The sequence below is a fragment of the Arachis duranensis genome, chromosome 8 (assembly GCF_000817695.3).
Source record: "Arachis duranensis cultivar V14167 chromosome 8, aradu.V14167.gnm2.J7QH, whole genome shotgun sequence".
NCBI classification, from domain to species: domain Eukaryota; kingdom Viridiplantae; phylum Streptophyta; class Magnoliopsida; order Fabales; family Fabaceae; genus Arachis; species Arachis duranensis.
In genome coordinates, this window is record NC_029779.3 from 40660851 (window position 1) to 40682168 (window position 21318).

At 39.9% G+C, this 21318-nt stretch overlaps 2 protein-coding genes across 9 annotated transcripts; both read left to right on the forward strand.

Moving 5' to 3' along the window:
• Positions 1 to 2012: 2012 nt before the first annotated feature.
• Positions 2013 to 17158, forward strand: LOC107462815 (uncharacterized). 8 transcript variants are annotated; one of them, XM_052252906.1, is made up of 8 exons: positions 2015 to 2607; positions 3528 to 3695; positions 3793 to 3891; positions 4094 to 4192; positions 5669 to 5800; positions 6117 to 6272; positions 7877 to 7949; positions 14759 to 14908. In XM_052252906.1, exons 1-8 carry the CDS (start codon positions 2107 to 2109, stop codon positions 14776 to 14778), a joined length of 1248 nt encoding a protein of 415 aa, XP_052108866.1. In that variant the 5' UTR covers positions 2015 to 2106; the 3' UTR covers positions 14779 to 14908. The 8 variants fall into 8 exon arrangements, with proteins under 8 accessions (XP_020985262.2, XP_052108866.1, XP_020985256.1 ...); XM_021129597.2 differs by lacking the exon at positions 7877 to 7949 and adding an exon at positions 16697 to 17158 and having other exon boundaries at positions 2020 to 2607; positions 3793 to 3834; positions 14769 to 14945; XM_021129598.2 differs by lacking the exon at positions 7877 to 7949 and adding an exon at positions 16697 to 17158 and having other exon boundaries at positions 2020 to 2607; positions 3528 to 3668; positions 3793 to 3834; positions 14769 to 14945.
• A 2182-nt stretch (positions 17159 to 19340) lies between these two features.
• Positions 19341 to 20566, forward strand: LOC110274683 (protein disulfide-isomerase 5-1-like). The gene is made up of 5 exons (XM_052253401.1): positions 19341 to 19520; positions 19721 to 19779; positions 19871 to 20003; positions 20117 to 20147; positions 20463 to 20566. The coding sequence occupies exons 1-5, from the start codon at positions 19341 to 19343 to the stop codon at positions 20564 to 20566; spliced, it is 507 nt and encodes a 168-aa protein (XP_052109361.1).
• Positions 20567 to 21318: the final 752 nt, after the last annotated feature.

Genomic DNA, 21318 nt, shown 5'->3' on the forward strand with positions numbered 1-21318 from the left:
TGTCGGGTTAGCTGGATAATCGATAGATGAGCCTCATCAGCCATAGGACAGGCATGCATCATATGCATACTACTTGAATTACTTGTTTGTGCATCTTGCCATGCTAAATGTATATTTGTTACCTGCAGTATTTGTAACTTTCTTGTGCTTGCCTTTATCTGTTTATCTGTCTGTGAAATGCTGACGGAGGTGGGGGTATGGAGGAATGACAGTATGGGACTTAGACTTAAGATTAAGTTAAGTTAGGCTTAGATACTCTTACAAAACCACCTTTTATAGCTTCTGTTTAATACTTTTAGCTTTATAACCTGAGTATCGGCGTTCTAGGATTGCCTCTGGCATTCCCAGGACCTAATATATTATGTGTGTGACACCTTTACCATACTGAGAACCTCTGGTTCTCACCCCCATACCATGTTGTTGTTTTTCAGATGTAGGTCGAGAGGCACCTTCTTAGGCGTCTGAGCTCCAAAAGTGAAGTGGTTATCAGGTTATTTTGTTGTATAGTGATGTATATATACGTACTTATTTTTCTCTCTGCATAACTTGTACTTTTTGATCATCTTAGAGGTTTATGGAGAGACAGAATTTTGTTTATGTACATTTGGATTTTGGATATGTGTATATATGTGTGTGTGTGTGTGTGTGTGTGTGTGTGTGTGTAAATATTCTCCGGCCAGCCTTGACTTTGCAGGCTAAGTTAAGGGCTTGTTATTTTATATCTTTGGCACCCTATTCCTACTTTTGTTATCTTATGTTCGAAAGTTATAGTTTTCTTAACACGCAAGTTAACTCGTTTCTTGAGCATTGCGCTTTTATTTCACGACTTTTGTTTCATCTATTCTTCTAGGCTCCTTGTATATTATAAACCTTTTTGCTGTTATATGTATACATTATGTTTTAGAGGTCGTAATACCACACCACCTCTGTTTTACAGCTTAAGCGTAAAGCTCAGTGTGGTAGGGTGTTATAGACTGACTTCCTTATCTTCTCAGCATTAAGAACTGCTTTCCTCCATAACACTGATGCGGTTGTCCAACTCCTTAAAAGCTGCTTCATAGCTACCCTTGGTATCAACAACTATCCTTTATCATCCAATGGTGGTGTTGGAGCTCTCCTTGGCCATGCATTTAAATCCCATTTATGAGGGATTTGCCATGTAGCTCCTGAAATTCTCTATCTACGTGTCTATCGATCAGTTAGAGATGTCGTGTTTCTGACTGAAGAGATTATCTCAATCTTGATGCACTCGGTGAGGGAAATTGTATCCAGTGGCCTTCTAAAGGAAAAATTGGAAAAGTTAAAAGCAACTAAAGGTGGCACAAAATATGGACAGGTTTCATTTGCTGCATCAATGACCCAACTAAAGCTTTCAGCTTCCCTAGCAGCTTCTCTAGTGTGGTTATCAGGAGGGTTAATGCTGGTTCAACTACTAATGAAAGAAACTCTTCTTTCATGGTTTATATCTGTTCACTGATCTCAGATGGAAGAGAAATCAAATAGAATGATTGCAATGCTTGGTGGATATGCACTTGCTTACTTTGCAGTACTTTGTGGGGCTTTTACCTGGGAGTTGATTCATCTTCATGTGCTTCAAAGTAACGTCCACACATATTAGGCATCCATATAGAGTTTCTGGCAAGTGCACTTGATGGTAAGATATCGCTCGGGTGTGATTCAGCTACTTGGCAAGCTTATGTGTTTGGGTTTGTGATTCAACTACCGGAAGCTATCGAAAAAGAAGATTAGGAATTTGAATTTTGGAATTTAGGATTAAATACAGAAGAAGGGACCAATGTAGGTATAAATTAAAAATGTGCTAGCTAAGCTAGTATTTAGAGTCATCTAACGTGATAAAATAACACTATATAACTTACCACAAAAAATATGTCTAAAGACCACTATAAATACTCCAAATTCTATCTAAAGGACTAATATAAAAAAAAATTGAGATTTTAAAAGACTACATTAAGTATTTACACGAATTTCAAGACTATTATGAAAATTATTCCCTAAACCCTGCGAATAAGGCCTTCAAAACAAAAAATGGAAGAATAAAATAAGATTTTGCTCTTCTTTTCGGTGCATTATCTTTCTGTGTCTCTCATGGCCGTTGCAGCATTCAAATCATCCTCCAGAAGAGGAAACCGAAACCAAAACCATTCAAATTCCACCTCCGCAACTTCTGCCAGATCCTCCCGCCAGGAATCACGAACCAATGCCCCCATTCGAAGGTCAAGGAGCGTAAGCGCGTTTTCCAGGGGCAGTTCGGACATTTCCACTGAATTCCTCAACAAGAGAGACAACCCTCTCTTCTGCAGCGCCACCCCTTCATTACCACCCGGTAACGACGACGCCCAACCGCCGCCCAGCTCAGTTCTTCTAGAAGCCTCCGATTTCGACAGACCCACACCATCTGCTTCCGATCCCAATAACAAGGCCTTCGGTGCACGTGGCCGTCACGTGACGCGAAATGTTGATGCCAAAGGAGGGTCGTGGTCCTCGTCAACGGGTCGGAGCTTGTCGAGATCGGATGCGGGTCGCCGCACTCGATCGGCTTCTCAATGTCCGGCTTCGAGGCGGCCATGGAGTTATTCAACTTCTGAGGTAATGCAATTATTTTGTTGGAGTGGAGTGGCTGTGAATCTGGAATCTACTACTATAGTTCTAAAGCTCTTTTATCATGTAATCAAATCCAATAGAGCAACATGTGTTGAATCATTTGAATCAAAATGATGGGCAGGCTGAGGGATATGTAAATCATAGGGTACAAGCCGGGTGATTGAAATGGAGGAGTGCTTCAGGTTTTATCCGTAACCGAAAGGGTACCGGGAAATCTTAATGGTAAATTTTACGACTGAATGTTGGATTGTTGGTGGTAAGAGGGAAACACCAACATAAGCTTAATGTTGTGGAGACAAAGATGCTTAGATGGATGTGTGGACACGTTAAACTACACTATATAGGATTAGGAATTATTTTAGAGAGAGATTTCGCCAGTTGGAGGTTCGATTTACATTTTAGGGAAAGTGGATTAAATGGTAGGCATTTTTGTAGCTAAAGACAGAGGGAGATGTATTAAATGAGATTTTATATATATATGGTTAAAAGTTAGATATGATATATAATAGGGCACCTTCGCGCTTTTTAGCTTTTTGATCTATGTAACTCAAACTACCTAGTGGGACAAGGTTACTAGGCTTAACTGTTTCATTGTTGTTGCTGCCTCTTTTTGTTTAGGTTACACCGGCCTTACTTAAAAATCTCTTTTCAGGGAAGGTTAATGTTATTTTCATATGGTGTATAACGTCAAATTTTATAAAATAGATGGATGTTGTTTATACCGGAATTTTTTGGGAGTTCAATATATATTTTTTAAAAATGGGATTCACATTGAATTTCACTGGACTTCAAGGGAGGTTAATGTTATTTGCTTTATTTTATTTTACCGTTTTCCTGCACCCATGTGGGATATGGAAGAAGGATATGAAAGGAAGTAGACTTATTTGCATCTGTTTTTTGTGTAGAGCGAAACTGATGCTTTAGATAGCAGTGATCTGAGGTTTGTTGAGAGTAATAGAAAAGGTGGTTTGTTTGGAAGTGATAGTGGTATGGTGGATCAAGTGAGAGATCTGCGCAGGTGGTCTAGTCAGCATTCATCTACCAAGGTTTCTGACTCTTTTGCTGCAACTTTGGTATTTTTTCCACCCTTGCTGTTGTATATGTGATGCCAAGATGAGGAGGTGTTATCTTATTGTTCAGTGCTGATTAATTATTATGTTTGTATGGCAGTCTAGCTTGGAAACTCAGAGGTGTGCAGATGCAGTTTCTATGGTGAGCTCTGGATATGGATCTGATGTGAAAACTATCAAAGCTGTTAGTGAAAAGATGGTGTGTGATAGGAAATTTTCTACTCTTTCCTAGTTATCCATGTTCATGTCTGCCTGAAAACAAAGAGAAGAAAACCTTCATCTTTATTGTTATAGATGCATATGTCCTATGTCTAGAAGATCTGAACTCATGCTAAGAAGAGATACTAGTTCTTCCTTACTGATAACTTTTGTACAATTTTGGTTGTTCTATGCTCCTGCAGTCAGTACAAGGAGGTCCGCTGGTAACCAGTGATGTATACGAGACAGTTCGCTCTGAAGTGAGGCGTGCTATTTCTGAGATTCAGACTGATCTTGAGAGTGTAAATTTCATGATATCCTGATTTGTCCATACCGACTATAAGTCTGCTGGTTCTATTTGAAACGTTGAATTTATTTAAGCAATATTGATACATTATGCAACTTTATGTGAAATTCGCATACATTTTTGTCTTCTGTCATTTCTTGTTTATTGCAGGCATGATCTCATGTTATCTTAAATCTTTGTATTCTTCCTCTCATCATAAGTTTTGTTTTCTAGATGCATTTAAGAACTTTATGATCTGAATGAATTGCAAACTCTTTCTTTAGAGGATAAACTTTTACCATTAGCATAAAACTTGTAACAACTGCATATATTTGCTTGTTCTATGTGGAAGACTTCTGCTTTACTTCATTCAGTTTTTCACTAAAGAAGGTGGTAATGACATTCTTGGTTGAGAACATCACAAATGCTCTCCTTTGACTTTCATCACAAGCTCTTTCAACACTTACAAAAAATCTTGCTTCCACAAAAGTGATAGCTTTGTCATGCTTTGCTCCATTCTATTTCCTTATAGCTGCCTCGCCATATTGGCAACCTGTCATGACCCGATGCGGCCATGTACGAACATAGGATTTGGATTCTCTAAAGTTTGAATTTCACTTTAGAGAGTAAAGTGTGATCTCTCACCATTGATTTCATAGGTGGGACCAAGAATAAATATGAAAGAGAAACTATTCAAGGGTAGAAGATCACACTTTACTCTCTAAAGTGAAATTCAAACTTTAGAGGATCCAAATCCACGAACATAGGATTATTCTCCTGAAATGCTACCCTTATCTATGATGCATCTGTTTCTTTTCCCACTGAATCCCCCTTTTACTTCCTCTTGTACCTCCTTTCACAAACTTTTAGAATCTTCCCGCTTGAAAATGATATTAATATGAAAACAGTATATCACATTAATTTTTCATTCTCACTACCTTCAATGTTCAGAAATAGAAAGGAAACACTAGATAAAAGGAAACACCATTGGTTCTTTGTTGGACTGCAAATCTCTTACCATCTTTCCTACTAAAATTCTGCCAAAGCCATCAGACTCTACTTCCATTTAGGTACTAACTGACTACCAGCACTACCAATGCCCCTTGTTATGTGTGCAGGTCACACTTTCCAGCTTCAACAGCTGGTACAATTCCCTTGGTAACTTTCCACCTCTTTCCACCATAGGGCTGGGTAAGAGAAATGTTCATAAAGCTTTCATCTATAAGCACTTGAGCAAAAACCCTTTCATCTATAAGCACTTGAGCAAAAACCCTTCAACCTGTTAAATTTATTTTATTTCTCACGAGACTTGCTCAATTTATTCCTTGATTACTGTTTCATGTCTACTAGGCATTTCTGGTTGTGCATCATAACATCTAAATAGTTGACTCTTATTGAAATGTTAATGCATGTTTGTCCAACTTTTAAATCACTACAATTATTGCAAAAGTATGTTTAATGCCAACCTGCTTTCGGCTTTTTGGAAATTTAGGCTATCCAAAGGAGTAATGCCACTGCTATTGCTGTTACCAACATAGCTGATATTCCTCCTTGCTTGGTAAACCCGGATGCGGAAGAATTGGTTTTTGAGATCAGAAGAGAGTATGCCCAAAAGCTTGAAGAGGTGATTATCCCCTTTATGGTTTGTACATATAGTACGGTTAGCTCCTTCCCCCTCCAAGAAACTAGAGCAAGCCCTTGCCCTGTATTTCTAAAAGTTTTGATTTTCCCTATTGTGGATGATTCTTATTATTGATGACATATGATTTTTTGTTTTTTTCTCTCTCATTTTAAAATTTCCTTTTATGCTTTAATGGAAATTCTCAAAAGAAGCCGATTCTTTCTCCTGGTGATGCTGTTATGTACATTCGTCCTTGTTCAGTTGTATTCTCTATCTGCATTCTACTCTCCTTTCTCCTCACATGAACTCTATTTAGTAGACCTTGTCATACATGCAGTCCCAGGAGCGAGCTAGAAATCTTAGAGCAAACCTGGCTGTTGAAGAACATTGTGGACAGGAACTGGACAGAATCTTGAAAGAAGTTTTACCTTATCCAAAGACCCCTAATGTGCAGAAGTCTCATCCAACAAGAAAGGTATGTTCTCTTATATTATTTTTTTTATGCACCTTTCCATATGTGTTTTTTTCATAATTCATAATTGGCCTATCTCAATATGTAGTATGTTTTATGTTGTACATGGATCTGTATTCTTTACAAATACGTATCTAGAGAGGAAAGCTTTCCAAAAGCAGAAAGTACTAGTGTGAAAGCTTGATGATTGTCTTGTTTTAAAACCTATATCAAGCATATGCTTCATCCTTTAATTATGTTTCTTTTTCTTTTTTTTTTTTTTGGTTTTTTGGGGGGGGGGGGCTATGGTCCTCATATATACACTTTTTGCATAATGGCAATCTCTAATATAAGAAAACAAGTCCTAATTGATATCTACAAATATCTACATATCTATAATTGATATATGAAGAATCGTATCAAATCATACTATATTCTCAACACTCCGCCTGAAGCTGGAGCATATGCATCAGATGCACCAAGCTTGTTACAAATGTAGTCGGTACGAGGACCTCTAAGATTTTATAAGAATATTAGCCAATTGATCATTAAAATTTACAAACCTAGTGAGAACAGAAGTAAATATTCTTTGGCATTGTCACTGCGGAGAACCTTAACGGTATTGCCAGATTAAGTTTAAATTTCAGTGGCGACAGAAGTAAATATAGAAAAAGTTATGAACATTCTTTTATTAAAAATAACCAAGTACAACTGGATAAAATGTAGATGAAAGTAACAAAATACTTGAAGCTTGAAGTAGAGTCACGTATAAAATTATTTATAAAGACATGGGTTCAATAAGCGAAACATGGCCGGGTTCTTTGGCAATAACTCCATAACCATGTGTTAAAGTGATAAATGTTGGTAAGACAGGTGTAGAAAGAGAGAGGAAAGGGATTCACTAGCAGCCATGTGGTCAGAGGCACAGAAATCAATTATCCTAGAACTTGGTTTATTACTGTGGCAAGATAGGAGATTGATCCTGTTTCCTGCCCTTAATTGAATGTGCTCTTGGAATTTTGCTTTAGAAGTAGCAATATGCTATTTGCCAGAACGAACCTCAATCTTTTTCTCTTCCGCATGATGGAGTCTTGTCTGAACAACATTCATTGCTTTCTCGAGAAATTCATGAAAGAATAACATGTGTCCTAGGAGCATTAGCAACCACAAATCGTTTGCGTCCACAGCCCCCTCAACCATCATGTCCTCTTTGATCTCCACAAATCATCCACCACAAAGTCACCATGGTAGTTGGTTCTACTAAATTTGAAGATGAATAGATTTTGGGTGGAGGAAGTCTGAGAAGGTGAGTAATCAAATCTTCCATATTAGGAACCGTCTGATCAGTAGGATCTGATCACGGATAATGGTCGAATTGCGAGTGCATTGCAGTATTGCACATAGAACCAGCACCATGTACAAGTTATCTAACTTTGTTTTCACATTCTCTAGCATGTCTGCCTGCAAAATCAATTTCAACTCTACTACAAAAGCATCTGCCTGGGTAACTAAATTTGTCATATCCTTATCTGTTTGCTTATGGGATGGCAATTTCTGAGCTAAATCATGTGTTAAATACATCATTTATGAGAAAGTTTTAAAAGACCGTCAATTATCCAAAATTGCAGGTTCCATTGACTGCCACAACAAGGCACACAACTAATAAGCAAATTTTAGCATGGAATCACAGAGGGGCTGGTGGTAAAGCCTTTCCATCCCTGATTATAGATATAAAAAAGGAATACCATCCGAGCTTCCTTATTCTTTTAGAAACTCATGGGGAGTGGACAAAAGGGTCAGTTGGTGGTTTGATAGCTTACATGTTATTGAAGCTGCTGACCATTTGTGTCTATATCTATAATTGATATATGAAGGAATCTTATCAAATCATACTATAATCTCAACACTTACTAATTAATTTTGAGGGTAAAAAACCCAAATGAGCCAAGGAGAGCTCAAAATTACTCAATTCAGCCAAATCAAAAATTCATACATGAATCAACCAGGACGAATTATTATATAATTCGAATCAATATGATTCGAATTATAGTTACATGTAATTCGAATTGATATGATTCGAATTACACTCAGGCAACAAACTAAAGTAATTCGAATTGAGTTAATTCGAATTACTATGAAGAACACATAATTAAGTAATTCGAAACAAGTTGTTTCGAATTACACTTAACCAATTCGAATTTAGTTAATTCGAATTACTAGGAAAGCTTGTGATACTACATAATTCGAAACATATAGATTCGAATTATATATATATAGTGCGAGCCAGGGTTGTATATATATGCTGTGAACTCATGTTGCTCTCAACAAAGAGGGGAGATGGCTAGTGAGGAGAGTTTCCTAGTTCTGGTACATTACAGAGGGTCGATTAAGAGAAAAACTCGGTCCGGCGTGAAGTTCACTGATAAAGATCCCCTATGTATTATCGTGACGCCAACAACCACCTACGATGCTCTTGTTAGCTCTGTGCTGGAGAAGCTTGGTCTTGAAGGAGTTAAAAGGGTCAAGAAGTTTTTCTACCGCATTCCAACAGCGGTGCTCCATGACACCGTGAAGTTTGATTGTTTCACAATCGGTAGTGAGGAGGACTTGCAGGTTATGTTTCTCTCTCGTAGGCAGTTTCCCGAGGTAAGGACACCTGAGCTGTTGGCAAAGTTGGTTGATGTGGTATCTAGCTCGGGTGGTTCGAACCGGAATGCCAATACTATAGCCGCGGTTGCCGGCTCGAGCTCGAGACCTGCTGTTGCTTCATCCTCTGCTCCTGTGTATGAGCCACCGATGCAGCCTGTTGCGTCCCCTTCGTTTGCCGTTGACTTGAGCGGCAATGTTGGAGACGAGGTTCGGTATGGGGAACATATTCCCACCGAGGTACATTGTCCCACACCGGCTGGTGTTAGTGATGGTTTGTTTGATGATCCAGATGACGATGACGTAGAGCCGGATATGATCGCTGATGAAAGCGGCGATGATGTTGGAACTACTGTTCCGACAAGGGCTACAGGTGGATCTAGTTCTGGCACACAGCAGTATCCACCCCATTTTTCATGAATGCATGAGATTTTCGAAAAAAAATGCAAGAAAAATTTTTAAAGCATGCAATTGACACCAAACTTTAAAAATTAACACAATACTCAAACAAGAAACACAAAATATTTTTGATTTTTATGATTTTCTAATTTTTTTTTATTTTTATTAAAATTTTTTTTTTCGAAAATATAGTTTGGAAAACGAAAAATAAAAGAAAAATTTTTGAAAAAGATTTTTGAAAAGAAAATTACCTAATCTGAGCAACAAGATGAACCGTCACTGTTATGAGCTCCCTCGGTGGGTGTTAGGAGTTCAGCTGACGATGCCTGGCACTGTAGCGGTCCTCAGGACTTGCCCTGTTCGAGTTAGGGGACAGGTTGACGAGTCTCAGGTTTATTTTCATAGGCTATTCTGGACTTTCCCCCCGTGTATCCAGGCATTCTGTCATTGCAAGCCTTTGGTCAGTATTGATGGCACCCATCTATATGGAAAGTATGGGGGAACACTGCTAGTCGCCATTGCACAGGACGGAAACTCGAACATCCTCCCCGTGGCATTTGCACTAGTTGAGGGTGAGAATGCTGAGTCATGGTCTTTCTTTCTTTCCCACCTCCGTGAGCACGTGACACCTCAGCCGGGTCTGTTAGTTATTTCAGATAGGCATAACGGCATCAAGGCAGCCCTCGAGGCTCCCGATGGGGGATGGCTACCTCTGGCTGCATACAGGGCTTTCTGCATTCGACACGTGGCAACGAATTTTGCCCTGACCTTCAAGGGAAAAGACGCCCGGAGGCTTCTTGTTAACGCCGCGTATGCAAAGACTGAAGTGGAGTTCGACTACTGGTTTGACATTCTGCGCTCTGAGAATCCGGCAATGTGTGACTGGGCAAACCGAATCGAGTATTCGTTGTGGACACAGCACTGTGATGAGGGTCGGAGATTCGGGCACATGACGACCAATATTTCGGAATGTGTCAACTCAATCCTGAAGGGGGTTAGAAACCTCCCTGTTTGCTCGCTGGTGAAGGCCACATACGGAAGCGGAGTACACCGTTGCTGAGACGACTCCGACAGGTTCATTCTCTCTTGGTACGTACAGGGTCTCATTAGGGTCTAAGACTTGTGATTGTGGATACTTCCAAGCACTTCATTTTCCCTGTCCGCACGCACTGGCATGCTGTGCTTATTCACGACTTACATGGCAGCCTTACGTCCACGAGGTCTATCGCCTTAGTTCCGTTTTCGGTGTCTATCAGATGGGATTTGCCCCTCCCATTCCAGAGGGTTTCTGGCCACCTTATGCCGGGCCTACCGTTATACCGGATCCGAGTATGAGGCGTGCGAGGGAGGGTCGTCCTAGATCCACAAGAATTCGCACCAACATGGATGAAGCAGATCCGAACCGGCCAAAGAGATGTGGCCTCTGCAGGCAGCCAGGTCACACCAGGCGTAGTTGTCCACAAGCCGCAGGCCCCAGCGGGATTGCTGGAAATCAGTAGGAGATTTGCTATGTCTGTGTTTGTTTGTTAATGTATTAGCACTTGTCTTCTAATTGATTTTAATTTTTAATGTATTACAACTAGTCTGGAACTTCTCTGTTTCCTATGTGTAATGAAACTTGTTATTCGTACCAAATATTTCTGTTGAATGTCTTTTAAATGATTGAAATTTATATTTAAAACAAACAACATTATATCATGGGATGACTGATAACGAATAAAAGCACTTCAAAATGGAAAGCATAACGTAAAAGTAGAATACATCAAACTAAATGACATAATAAAACATCAAAGTACATAACATAATATCAAATAACATAATAACAAAGTACATACCATAACAATGATAACCAACCAACAAGGTACACAATATAAATATAACAACATGACATACACCACTATCCATGAATCATCTAAATAGGTGCGATCCAGTGCCGCAACGGCGTGGCACCTGTGTCCGGTAACCCCTACGTATAAGTGGCTCCTCATCCTCAATCGACTCGTCGCTGTCATCCAGAACTGGCTGTCTCGGGGTCATAGGCGCAACATGCACGGGTCTGGATGACGAGGGGCCGGCAACTGAGTGTGATCCAATACTCTGGGCCGATGCTGGGGTCCCACCCATGGCAAAAGGATGCGCAGGAGCTACTGTGGCAGGCTCGTTCAGATCTACATCCAAGGGTGCCTGTGTCCCTGTCGGCTGAACCCGTCCGGCTGCAGCCTCATCCTCCTGCATGATGGTCTGGATATCATCAAGGAAATGCGGTCCACTGAACTCGGCCACAATGCCATCACTAGCAAGTAAATCTCCAAACATCGAGCCAGGACTCACCCATGGAGTACTCTCCTGAAGGGTATGATCATCACCGGGAACACCAACGAAATAATCTCCAAGACCTCCACCACCAAGCCCAGCATTAGTGTGACTCGTGGGATCTCCCATACCAGATCCATGGGACCCACCATCATGCCCGCCCTGATGGGCCCTATCAACCCCCGCAACATCACCTCCCCCAGGCATCTGGGCACCCACCCTCCTCCTGCCTCCACAACCACGAACTCTCCCCCCACCCCTAACTGGGTCGTCTCCGGCATCCATAGCCCGATCCACCCAGTTCCACTCACGCTGGCTACGACGTGTGCCAACTCGTGCTCTCCGCTCAATACGACGTCTGTCAGGAACATCCTCGACCCGGTCCATATCTGGAAGTCGGCCTGCACCCCTCTGTGTCGCCTCATCTGGAATAGAAACACCTCTCGGATCCCCCAATAACATCTCCGGCGACAAAAACCTCTTTCCGTGCTGATACCACCATGTCAAGAACTCATGTGACGGTCCGGGGTCGGGCACGATGTCAAACTGCAGAATGTGATCAGCACGCTCCTGCCAGTGAAGATGCCACTCAGGGTACTGTGCCGGGAACCAACGATCACCTCCTCTCCCGTCCTTCGACATCAGGAAGTCGATGTTCAGGGCGGGAGACGGTATGGGCTGAATGCCGCCAAACTGAGGTAAAACTCTATCAACCTGATGCCACTCGACCACCGCAAAATAAATCAGGGACGTCCTGCATCGCCATAACATCGTATGCCGAGGCTCCAACACCTCAGGATGGACAACCTGGATGACGTCAAGTGCACTATAGGGCATCCATATGAACTGCAAAAATCAAAATCAAATCGTTTGTACACTTAGTTGAGTGCTATAAACTGAAACAATGACGTGAGATACACAAATGTTCTGCGTACTTACCTGCCGAGGCTGTAACAAGTCGATCTTCATGCGAGCCATCTGTACCCGAGGTCCCTACTGCAACAAGTCGATCTTCATGCGAGCCATCTGTACCCGAGGTCCCTTGTTGCTAATCCCAGGATTGTAACCAGACCATCTGCGTACAAGAAAACAGAAGAATTGGTTACATAATCGAAAATAAAAACAGGAAGAATATATAGTACAAAACAATAACGGTACCTCGAGGTAAGGAGCCAACTGATCTCATCATACCCAGATGGTCTAAGAGTGGGAAACCTCCAGAAGATCCAAGACTGTAATAACTGTAACGGGCCAGCTAACTTCACCACATGTCTGTTGGCGACTCGGCACATGCACCTGTACAGCCATGCTAGTGCCGCCGACGCCCAACTGTAGCGACCCATCTCCTCAAGCCGAGCAACATATGGTAGCCATCTGATGTGTATACGATTGCCGGACTTGTCGGCAAACAGCTACGTACCCAGTAACATCATGATGTACGCCCGGGCAAATCGCCTAACCGTCTCCTCATCTGCCCCATCTGGACACTCCCCGAATGTCTCCTGAAACCAGGTGCAGTTGACTGCGAATTTCTGCACCTGGTTCTCGGGAGGTAAAACACCGAGCAACTCATGGAACCACTGCCAAGCAGGTCTCCCACCCTCAATGTAAAGGTGGAAGTCGGTAAGGCACCCACTAACGTAATCTCCGTCGACTGGCAACCCCAGCTGGTATGCGACGTCCTGAAGCGTGATAGTGCACTCTCCGAAGGGCATGTGGAAGGTGTGCGTCTCAGGCCGCCACCTCTCGACGAATGCGCTGACTAGGGGCTCGTCTAGTCGGAACCATCTGTCGTTCAGTCTCGCAAGATGGTAAAGTCCGGCCATCTGCAAGTACGGAACATACCTCTCATCAAGACGCATCCCCTGTTGCCGCCTAACGCTGGATATGCAACGACGAGGCTGGCCAGTAAATAAACCGCATAATTAGAACAGATGCACAAACCACTAACATAAGCCATATATTTTATAACGAACCAGTAAATAAATCATGATGGGTTACAGATATATGAAACAAACGACCGACATTTTATACACAAACCGCTCACTCAAACCACGTGCCAATACCATTAACAAAAACATATGCATTTTCACATTTATCATAAACCATTACCATTAACTGCTAAACCATCACTTAATCCACTATCCAAAACCATTAACAAAAACCAAGTACAAAAATCGCTAACAAAAACCACTGGCCTAAACCGCTTGCTTAAACCGTTAACAATAAAATAAACCGCTAAAAAAAATCATTAACAAAAACCACTGTCCTACACCACCAACCTAAACCACAACCCCAAACCGCTAACCATCACTAAAACCACTATCCAAAACCATTAACACAAACCGCTTACAAAAAACAATTTCAAATACCACTAAAAAAAACTACATGCCTAAACCACTTGCATACACACCTAACACTTAAATAAACCGCTATAAAAAACCATTAACGAAAACCACTAGCCTACACTACTTTCCTAAACCACTATCCTAAACCACTAGCAATAACATAAACCATTATCAAAAACCAATAACAAATACCACTATCACTAAACCACTATCATAAGACACGGACAAATGGCACTATCATAAACCGCTTTCATCAACCACTACCATAAACCACTAACAGAAAACACTATCAACAGCGCAACATCATAAACCACTAACCTCGTCGTTGATCACCCCGGCGATATGAGCAACTCCATCCAAACGATAAAGCCTCCCAGGATCGTCCCCATTCGAATCATATCAATTCGAATTACATGTAACTATAATTCGAATCATATTGATTCGAATTATATAATAACTCGTCTTGGTTGATTCATGTAAGAATTTTTGATTTGGCTGAATTGAGTAATTTTGAGCTCTCCTTGGCTCATTTGGGTTTTTTACCCAATTTTGATTACAAGATTTCCATACATGTGAACTTCAAACATGAAATGACACATTTGAGTCAAACATTTGCTTGTTGGATACATGTGACTTGATTATAAGCATTTTTTATTTAACTAATTAATCAGGTTGCTCTCTGAAATGGGTGAAGATAATGTTGTAGTGGTTGTGATAGATTTTTGGGATTGTGAATTAATGCCTTTGATATGGTGCTTTTGTTTAATTTTTTTTTTTTGATATTGCATTGTTTAATATGGTAAGTTGGTGACAGAATAGCATAGAAAGAAGGCGGATGTCAAAACGTCTTGCAGAAGATGCAAAGGCTTATTTTGATGAGTGTGTTTCGCTATCAACATTTGATAGTTCAGACTTCTCATCACAAGATGATCCTCCCGTCACTTCCGTGGGGCCCCCTATTCCATCTGATAGTTATGAATGTTTACTCCAGGCAAGTCATCCTTTAGTTTCTATTTCATCAGTAGCTTCTTCAATAAAAACAGTCCCCTCTTGATTTGTTTCACTGCATAATTCTTTTCTGAATCGGTTAACAAATTCTCTAATAGAAACTATTTTCTTATATACTGAATCATTCCATCAAAAAGAGAAAATATAATACTTTTTTTAAGCTTGATTCTTTTAATTAGAGTACACAAATAAATAATATCAATGTAATTATTTCATATTTATAACGAGAAATTTTCTTTAATTTGAGACAAGTCTGTTTTAGTGCTCTCATTAGTTTAAAAGGGTAGCTTGTGATTGCACCTCCCAATTGGGGGGTTAGGCAATATATGAACAGGAATTGTTCTGTTATTGTTAAGACACATTTACAAGGAAACTAATAGTTGAGCCATGAGTGTGCGGGTTGTGCAAACAGAGGTATACTCTTAGTTTGGGGTTAGTCGTTTTTGATAGAGTTCTCCCCGTTCATGTCCTTAAAGTTCATCGCAGGTAAGTTACGCCAGGTTGATTCTTGTGTAACTGTTTGGTTTGGGCTTTAGTCTTGTTTATCTATACAACAACAAAGCCTTATCCCACTAGATGGGGTCGACTACATGAATCAAACGGTATTATTGTGCTCTGACATGTATCATGTTTGCAGTGAGATCATTTACAAAGAAGTATCCTTTTACCACCTCGTGTATGGTCTTTTTGGGTCTTACTTTACCTTTCGTCACCTGTCTATCCTCCATCTAATGCACCCTTATGATCTTCTTCTGCATGTCCAAACCATTATAAGTGCTTCTCCAACATTTTCTCTTATATTGTGGTTTCTTATTTTGTCCATACATGTTTGGCTGCTCATCCATCTAAGCATTCTCATCTCTACCACACTAAGTTTATGTCCATGCTTATCTTTTGCCGTCCCAACAATCTCTTCCATATAACATAGCTGGTCTAATGACAATGCGATAAAATTTATCCTTCAACCAAACGTACTTCACCACTTTGACCAGCCCATTTGAATCCTATGTTCTATATCCTTGATTTCTCTATTATCTTGTATAATAAACTCAAGATATTTAATTCTCTTGTGGTAGGATGCTTTCTCCAATTTCCATTTGTGTTAGTGTTTTCCCTCCTTGTCCCGAACTTACTTCCATGTGTTGTTTTACTACCGCTTACGTACGAACTTCTAAATTTTCTCCTCATAAGGACGATATCATTGGCAAAAAAATATGCACCTTAGGACTGGTTCTTAGATATGTTGCGAAAGCAGTTCCAAAGCCAATGTGAACAGATGTGAATTTAGAGACACGACTCTTTTGTAGTCCTATACCAATGAAAAATTCCTCTATTACATCACTTGAGTTTTCACACTAGATGTAACTTTATCTTATATATCCTTAATTATACAAATATATTATGCAATCCTTCCTCTCTTCTTTTTCAAGATCTTTCATAAGACTTCTCTTGACACCCTATTGTATACCTTTTCCAAATTGGTAAACACAATTTGTTGATCCTTCTTGTTACTCTATTACCCCTCCATTCTATCACTAGGATTTATTTTTCTTTGGGGCAAAATTCTAAGTGCAAAAGTTGTTTAGCAGTGGAATTGTCTTCTACATTTACTTTTTCCACAAACTAAGTGCAATTGATTAGGGTCATTTGTGTGAACTTTCTGGACATTATTACTATTAGATATTATGTGGTGTCCAAACACGTTCCTAAAAGAAACTTTTACACATGACACAGGAATCAGCTTCTCATGGACAATTGATTAGTAGAAACTATGACGTTTCACAACCATGTACCGTCATTGATACTGCTGGCTCCCCGGAATCAAGTTGCAAATCTCGCTTCTCATTTTCACAGAAATCACCTGAGAGTTCTGGATTGGCAGATGACATCCAACAATACATAAAGATGTTTGAAAAGAATGTATTAAGGTCACCAAATATGAGATCAGGTTATCATGACATTCGTGAATACAGTTATCAATCTCCAACGGAGAGTTTGTTGGTTGATAGGGTGATACTAAAAAACAGAATTGAGGCTGGTGGTTTGCTGCTTTGTAGTGGCGGTAGTATATTATGGTCAAAATATTGTGGGATAGGAATTTGACCAGGAAGTATGGATTACCTATTGTTACTAATGTAACTGTATCCGTATCATTTTCCCAAGCAATATAACTGTACATATGCCTGATTTGCACTCTTTTTCCCTTTTTCTTTGGCATCTTTTTTCTTACTGCACAATAGTGGCCACCTATTCGATCTGGTAGTTATGAATGTTCACTCCATGCCAAAACGCTTTAGTTTCCATTTCATCAGTAGCTTATAAATAGAAACAGTCCCCTCTTGATTTTCTCTACTACATAATTCTTTTCTAAATCGGTTAACAAATTCTCTGATAGAAACTCTTTTCTTGTATACTGATTTATACTATACCATCACAAATAAGAAAATAATACATCCAGATTTAAAGATTTCGATTTTTTTTTTACTAGAAAGTGTAAGTATACTTGTTTCATATTAAATAAACTACCATATATGATCATGAAGTTTTGACAAATTAATCCTGGAGAAAAAAGAATTGATGTTATTATATTCATAAAAGATGAGTTCGTATGAGCAATATACTATCTCACCCCACCTGTATCTATAGCCACCTTAACTCTCCCCACCTCCACCTGTAGCCACTACCACCTTGCCCCGTGCCGCCTTTCACTTGCACCCTCTTCATCGCATAGGAGGAAGAAGGAAGTACAACAACAATGAGAAGCAAAAAATTGTTATTTGAGAGAAGCAAATTAGTTTTAGGTATGTATTAAATCTGTCTTGTTGGAATATAAGAAATATTTGTGATTAAACAGTAACAATATGCGTTATTAAAATGGTAATTTTGGATAGAATCTTTTATTTATGACTAATTTGCACCTAAACCACAATAATTGTTGAAAGGTATAACAAAGAAGTAATAAGAAATAGGATTAATTATGATTTTGGTCTCTATAATTGACGCTAAAAGTTTTATTCGTCTTAAACCTTTTTTTTTCATACAAAATTGTCTCTAAGATTCAACTTGGTTTTAAAATCGTCCATCTAACCAAAATACCATTCAACCTTTCTCCAACAACTTTCTTCACCAAAATGCTTGGTTTCTCTTTTTTTTTTCCTTCTTCTTCATCCAAAATTTATACTTTTGCTTCCTAAGCAACAAAGAATTTTCGCAGCATCAACAACAACAATAAAAGTTTTAAAACAGAAGCAGAAGAAATAAACAAGAAACACCAACAATAAGACAACAAGACAACAAGAAAAAATAATGTAATAAACAAAAAATAGAAGTAGAAATCAGTACCAAAAAATTAACAAATTTGCATTTCAAATGTCAAAGAATCAACAAAATTAAAAATAAAATAGAATTAAAACCCTAATTCAAAAGTGAAATGAAGTAGAAGTAAAACGAACAAAAGTAAAGTCGAGTGACGAGTGATGAAGAGCAAAAAAAAAAAAAGACTGCAAAACAACAAGAATGTGAATGATGAAGAGCAGAGACAAGTAGCATGGAACAGCGGCAAGGAGCAGCGAAGACATCTCCCTCGTCGGCATCGTCGCCACCTTCCTTCTCTCTCTTGTCTGCATCGTCACCACCTTCCTCTTCCCCATGCTTCTCTCTCTCTTTTCCAGTGACCACTTCTCTTCTCTCTCTTTCCAATGAGTGACTGCTTCTCTTCTCCGTCCCTGGCTTCTTTTTCTTCTTTTTTTTTTTCTGAGTAAAGGACATTTTCGTCCCTGACCTTTTTTTCGGGGACATTTTCGTCCTCAAGCAATGGAAAATACATTAAAACCCGTGATCCCTAAAAAACGTGGACATTTATATCCTTCCGTTGAATTCAGCCGTTTGCACTGAACGGAAAAGGTTGAACTGGCAGAGGTGGCGCTGAGGTGGCACGTAACGGAGGCCAGGTGGCATGGAGCATTTTGTAACAGGACGTATAAGTCCCTGGAGACGGAGCATTTCGTAACAGGATGTATAAGTCCCTGGAGACGAAAACAACGCCGTTTCGTCTCCTCCCCCATCTGCCCTTTTCTTCTTCTTTCGTCCCTTTTTCCTTCCATTCTTCTTCCTCAGCCCCTGCCTCCATCACCGCCGCACAGCTGCGCCTCCATCAACCACCATCAACGCCGGCGACCTCCTCCTTCCTCTCTTTTCGCCTCTTCTTCCCTTTCTCACTCCCTTACTCCCATTAGTCTCTCTCTCTCTTCACCCTCCTTCCACCCACCGTTCGTCCGCGACAACCTTCTTGGCGACTCACTACCCCCGCGCCGCCGCCTCTCTGCAAAAATTAGTCTCAAATCTCGAGGGGTTAGGGTTTTCCTCCGCACTAACAATAATGAACAGTGTCGAATCGGGATCCTCGAACCTCTGCATAAATGACACTCTCACTGACGACGAACTTCGTTCGATCCTGGCGATGGTTTCACATGCTTGCTCGAATTGGACCTTGCCCAGTCCGTTTCGCGGTCGTTCTATCCCAGCCTCACCGATTCCGACCTTGACGTCATTGCCAATGGTTTCACATGCTTGAGGGTCCTCAATTTGCATAATTGTAAAGGTGAACTCTTTTTCCCTCTTTTTTTTTCATGTTGTTTTTGTTTGTTTTGCGAAAAAACCGTTGAAATTGACCTTTGGGATGTTGCTTTTCTTCTGATGGGGAGTGAAAATTTCAATGAGATTCACATGGAATGTTTTTTGACCTTTTCCCCTTCATAGATCAAGGAGAAGGACACTGCGTGGTTTGTCAAGTTCTGCGTTTCCTGGTGCAAGCATTGGTAATTGATTCATTCATTCACTTAACTACTTTTATATTGTTGAGCTAAGAATGATTTCTAAGCTGTAAAATGATGATGCTTATTATTACAGTAAGAACTTGGGAACGTTGTGGGATGATTTGGGAAAAGCAATTGAAGGAACTAATGAAATAAAGATTGGGGAAGTGGATTGCGGTGATCATCAAAGGAGCTTTGTGGCATATGCTTATAATGTAGTGTCGCATGTTTCTTAAAATCTCATGCTATGTTTGAGTCTATTCTGCACTCTGCTTCTACATTTATAAGTTCAATAATTGATATATTTTGTTCTTGTAAAATTCTGAATTGCATTTGACAGTTAATTGAGTATCAACACTGTCAAGACACAAGTGCGTGAATGGAGAAAAATATTTTTGAATGGTATTAGATTATTGGATATAATTTATGTGTGATTCTTTACTACTTTATCTAATTATCTAAGCAGCCATGAATGAAGAAAGGTATTCTTTAACACAATGAAAAACATCATGGCTTTTTTCACCATCAATTATTAATTGATTTATCCACTTAATTATTTATTTGTTTTACTTGCTGGATGCCTGTATTATCTATTCTCCATTGCACTCTCACCTCATGTGTTAACCAACATTTGAGGGAGCATTAATAGATCGAAGTTTAAGTTTACATGTTTTTTGAATTGCTAGGTTCAAGGGATGTTGATTCATTGAAGAACTTTGTTTTGGAAGAAGATGATAAGGCAGCAACAAATGCACAAGCACAACAACTAGATAATGATAGAGAACTATAACTACTTTTTGAGGTATATCTTTTGCTTCAGCTTTATTTTTATATTTTCTGTCTGGACCCTCCAGTGTTATCCCTCGACACATGGAATGTTTTTTGACAAATTGACCTTTGGTGAAGGCTGGCAAGAGAGAGACACTAATGGGAGCAAGAGAGTGAGAAAGGGAAGAAGACGCGAAAAGAGAGGAAGGAGATGGTCGCCGGCGTTGATGGTGGCTGACGGAGGCGCGGCTGTGCAGCGGTGATGGAGACAGGGGCTGAGGAAGAAGAATGGAAGGGAAAAGGGACCAAGGAAGAAGAAAAGGGCAGATGGGAGAGGAGACGAAACGGCGTCGTTTTCGTCTTCAGGAACTTATACGTCCTGTTACGAAATGCTCCGTCTCCAGAGACTTATACGTCCTGTTACGAAATGCTCCATGCCACTTGGCCTCCGTTACGTGCCACCTCAGCACCACCTCTGCCAGCTCAGCTTTTTCCGTTCAGTGCAAACAGCCGAATTCAACAGAAGGACATAAATGTCCACGTTTTTCAAGGGTCAGGGACTTTAATGTATTTTCCATTGCTTGAGGACGAAAATGTCTGCAAAAAAAGGGGTCAAAGACGAAAATGTCCTTTATTTTTTTTCTTTAATTTTATAATTCTGTTAAGAACAATTTAGTTCAAAATTTTAAAAAATGAATAAGAAGAATAATTTTAAAACTAAGTTAAATCTTAGAATTGATTTTGTATATAAAAAAAAACTTAAAAACGAATAAA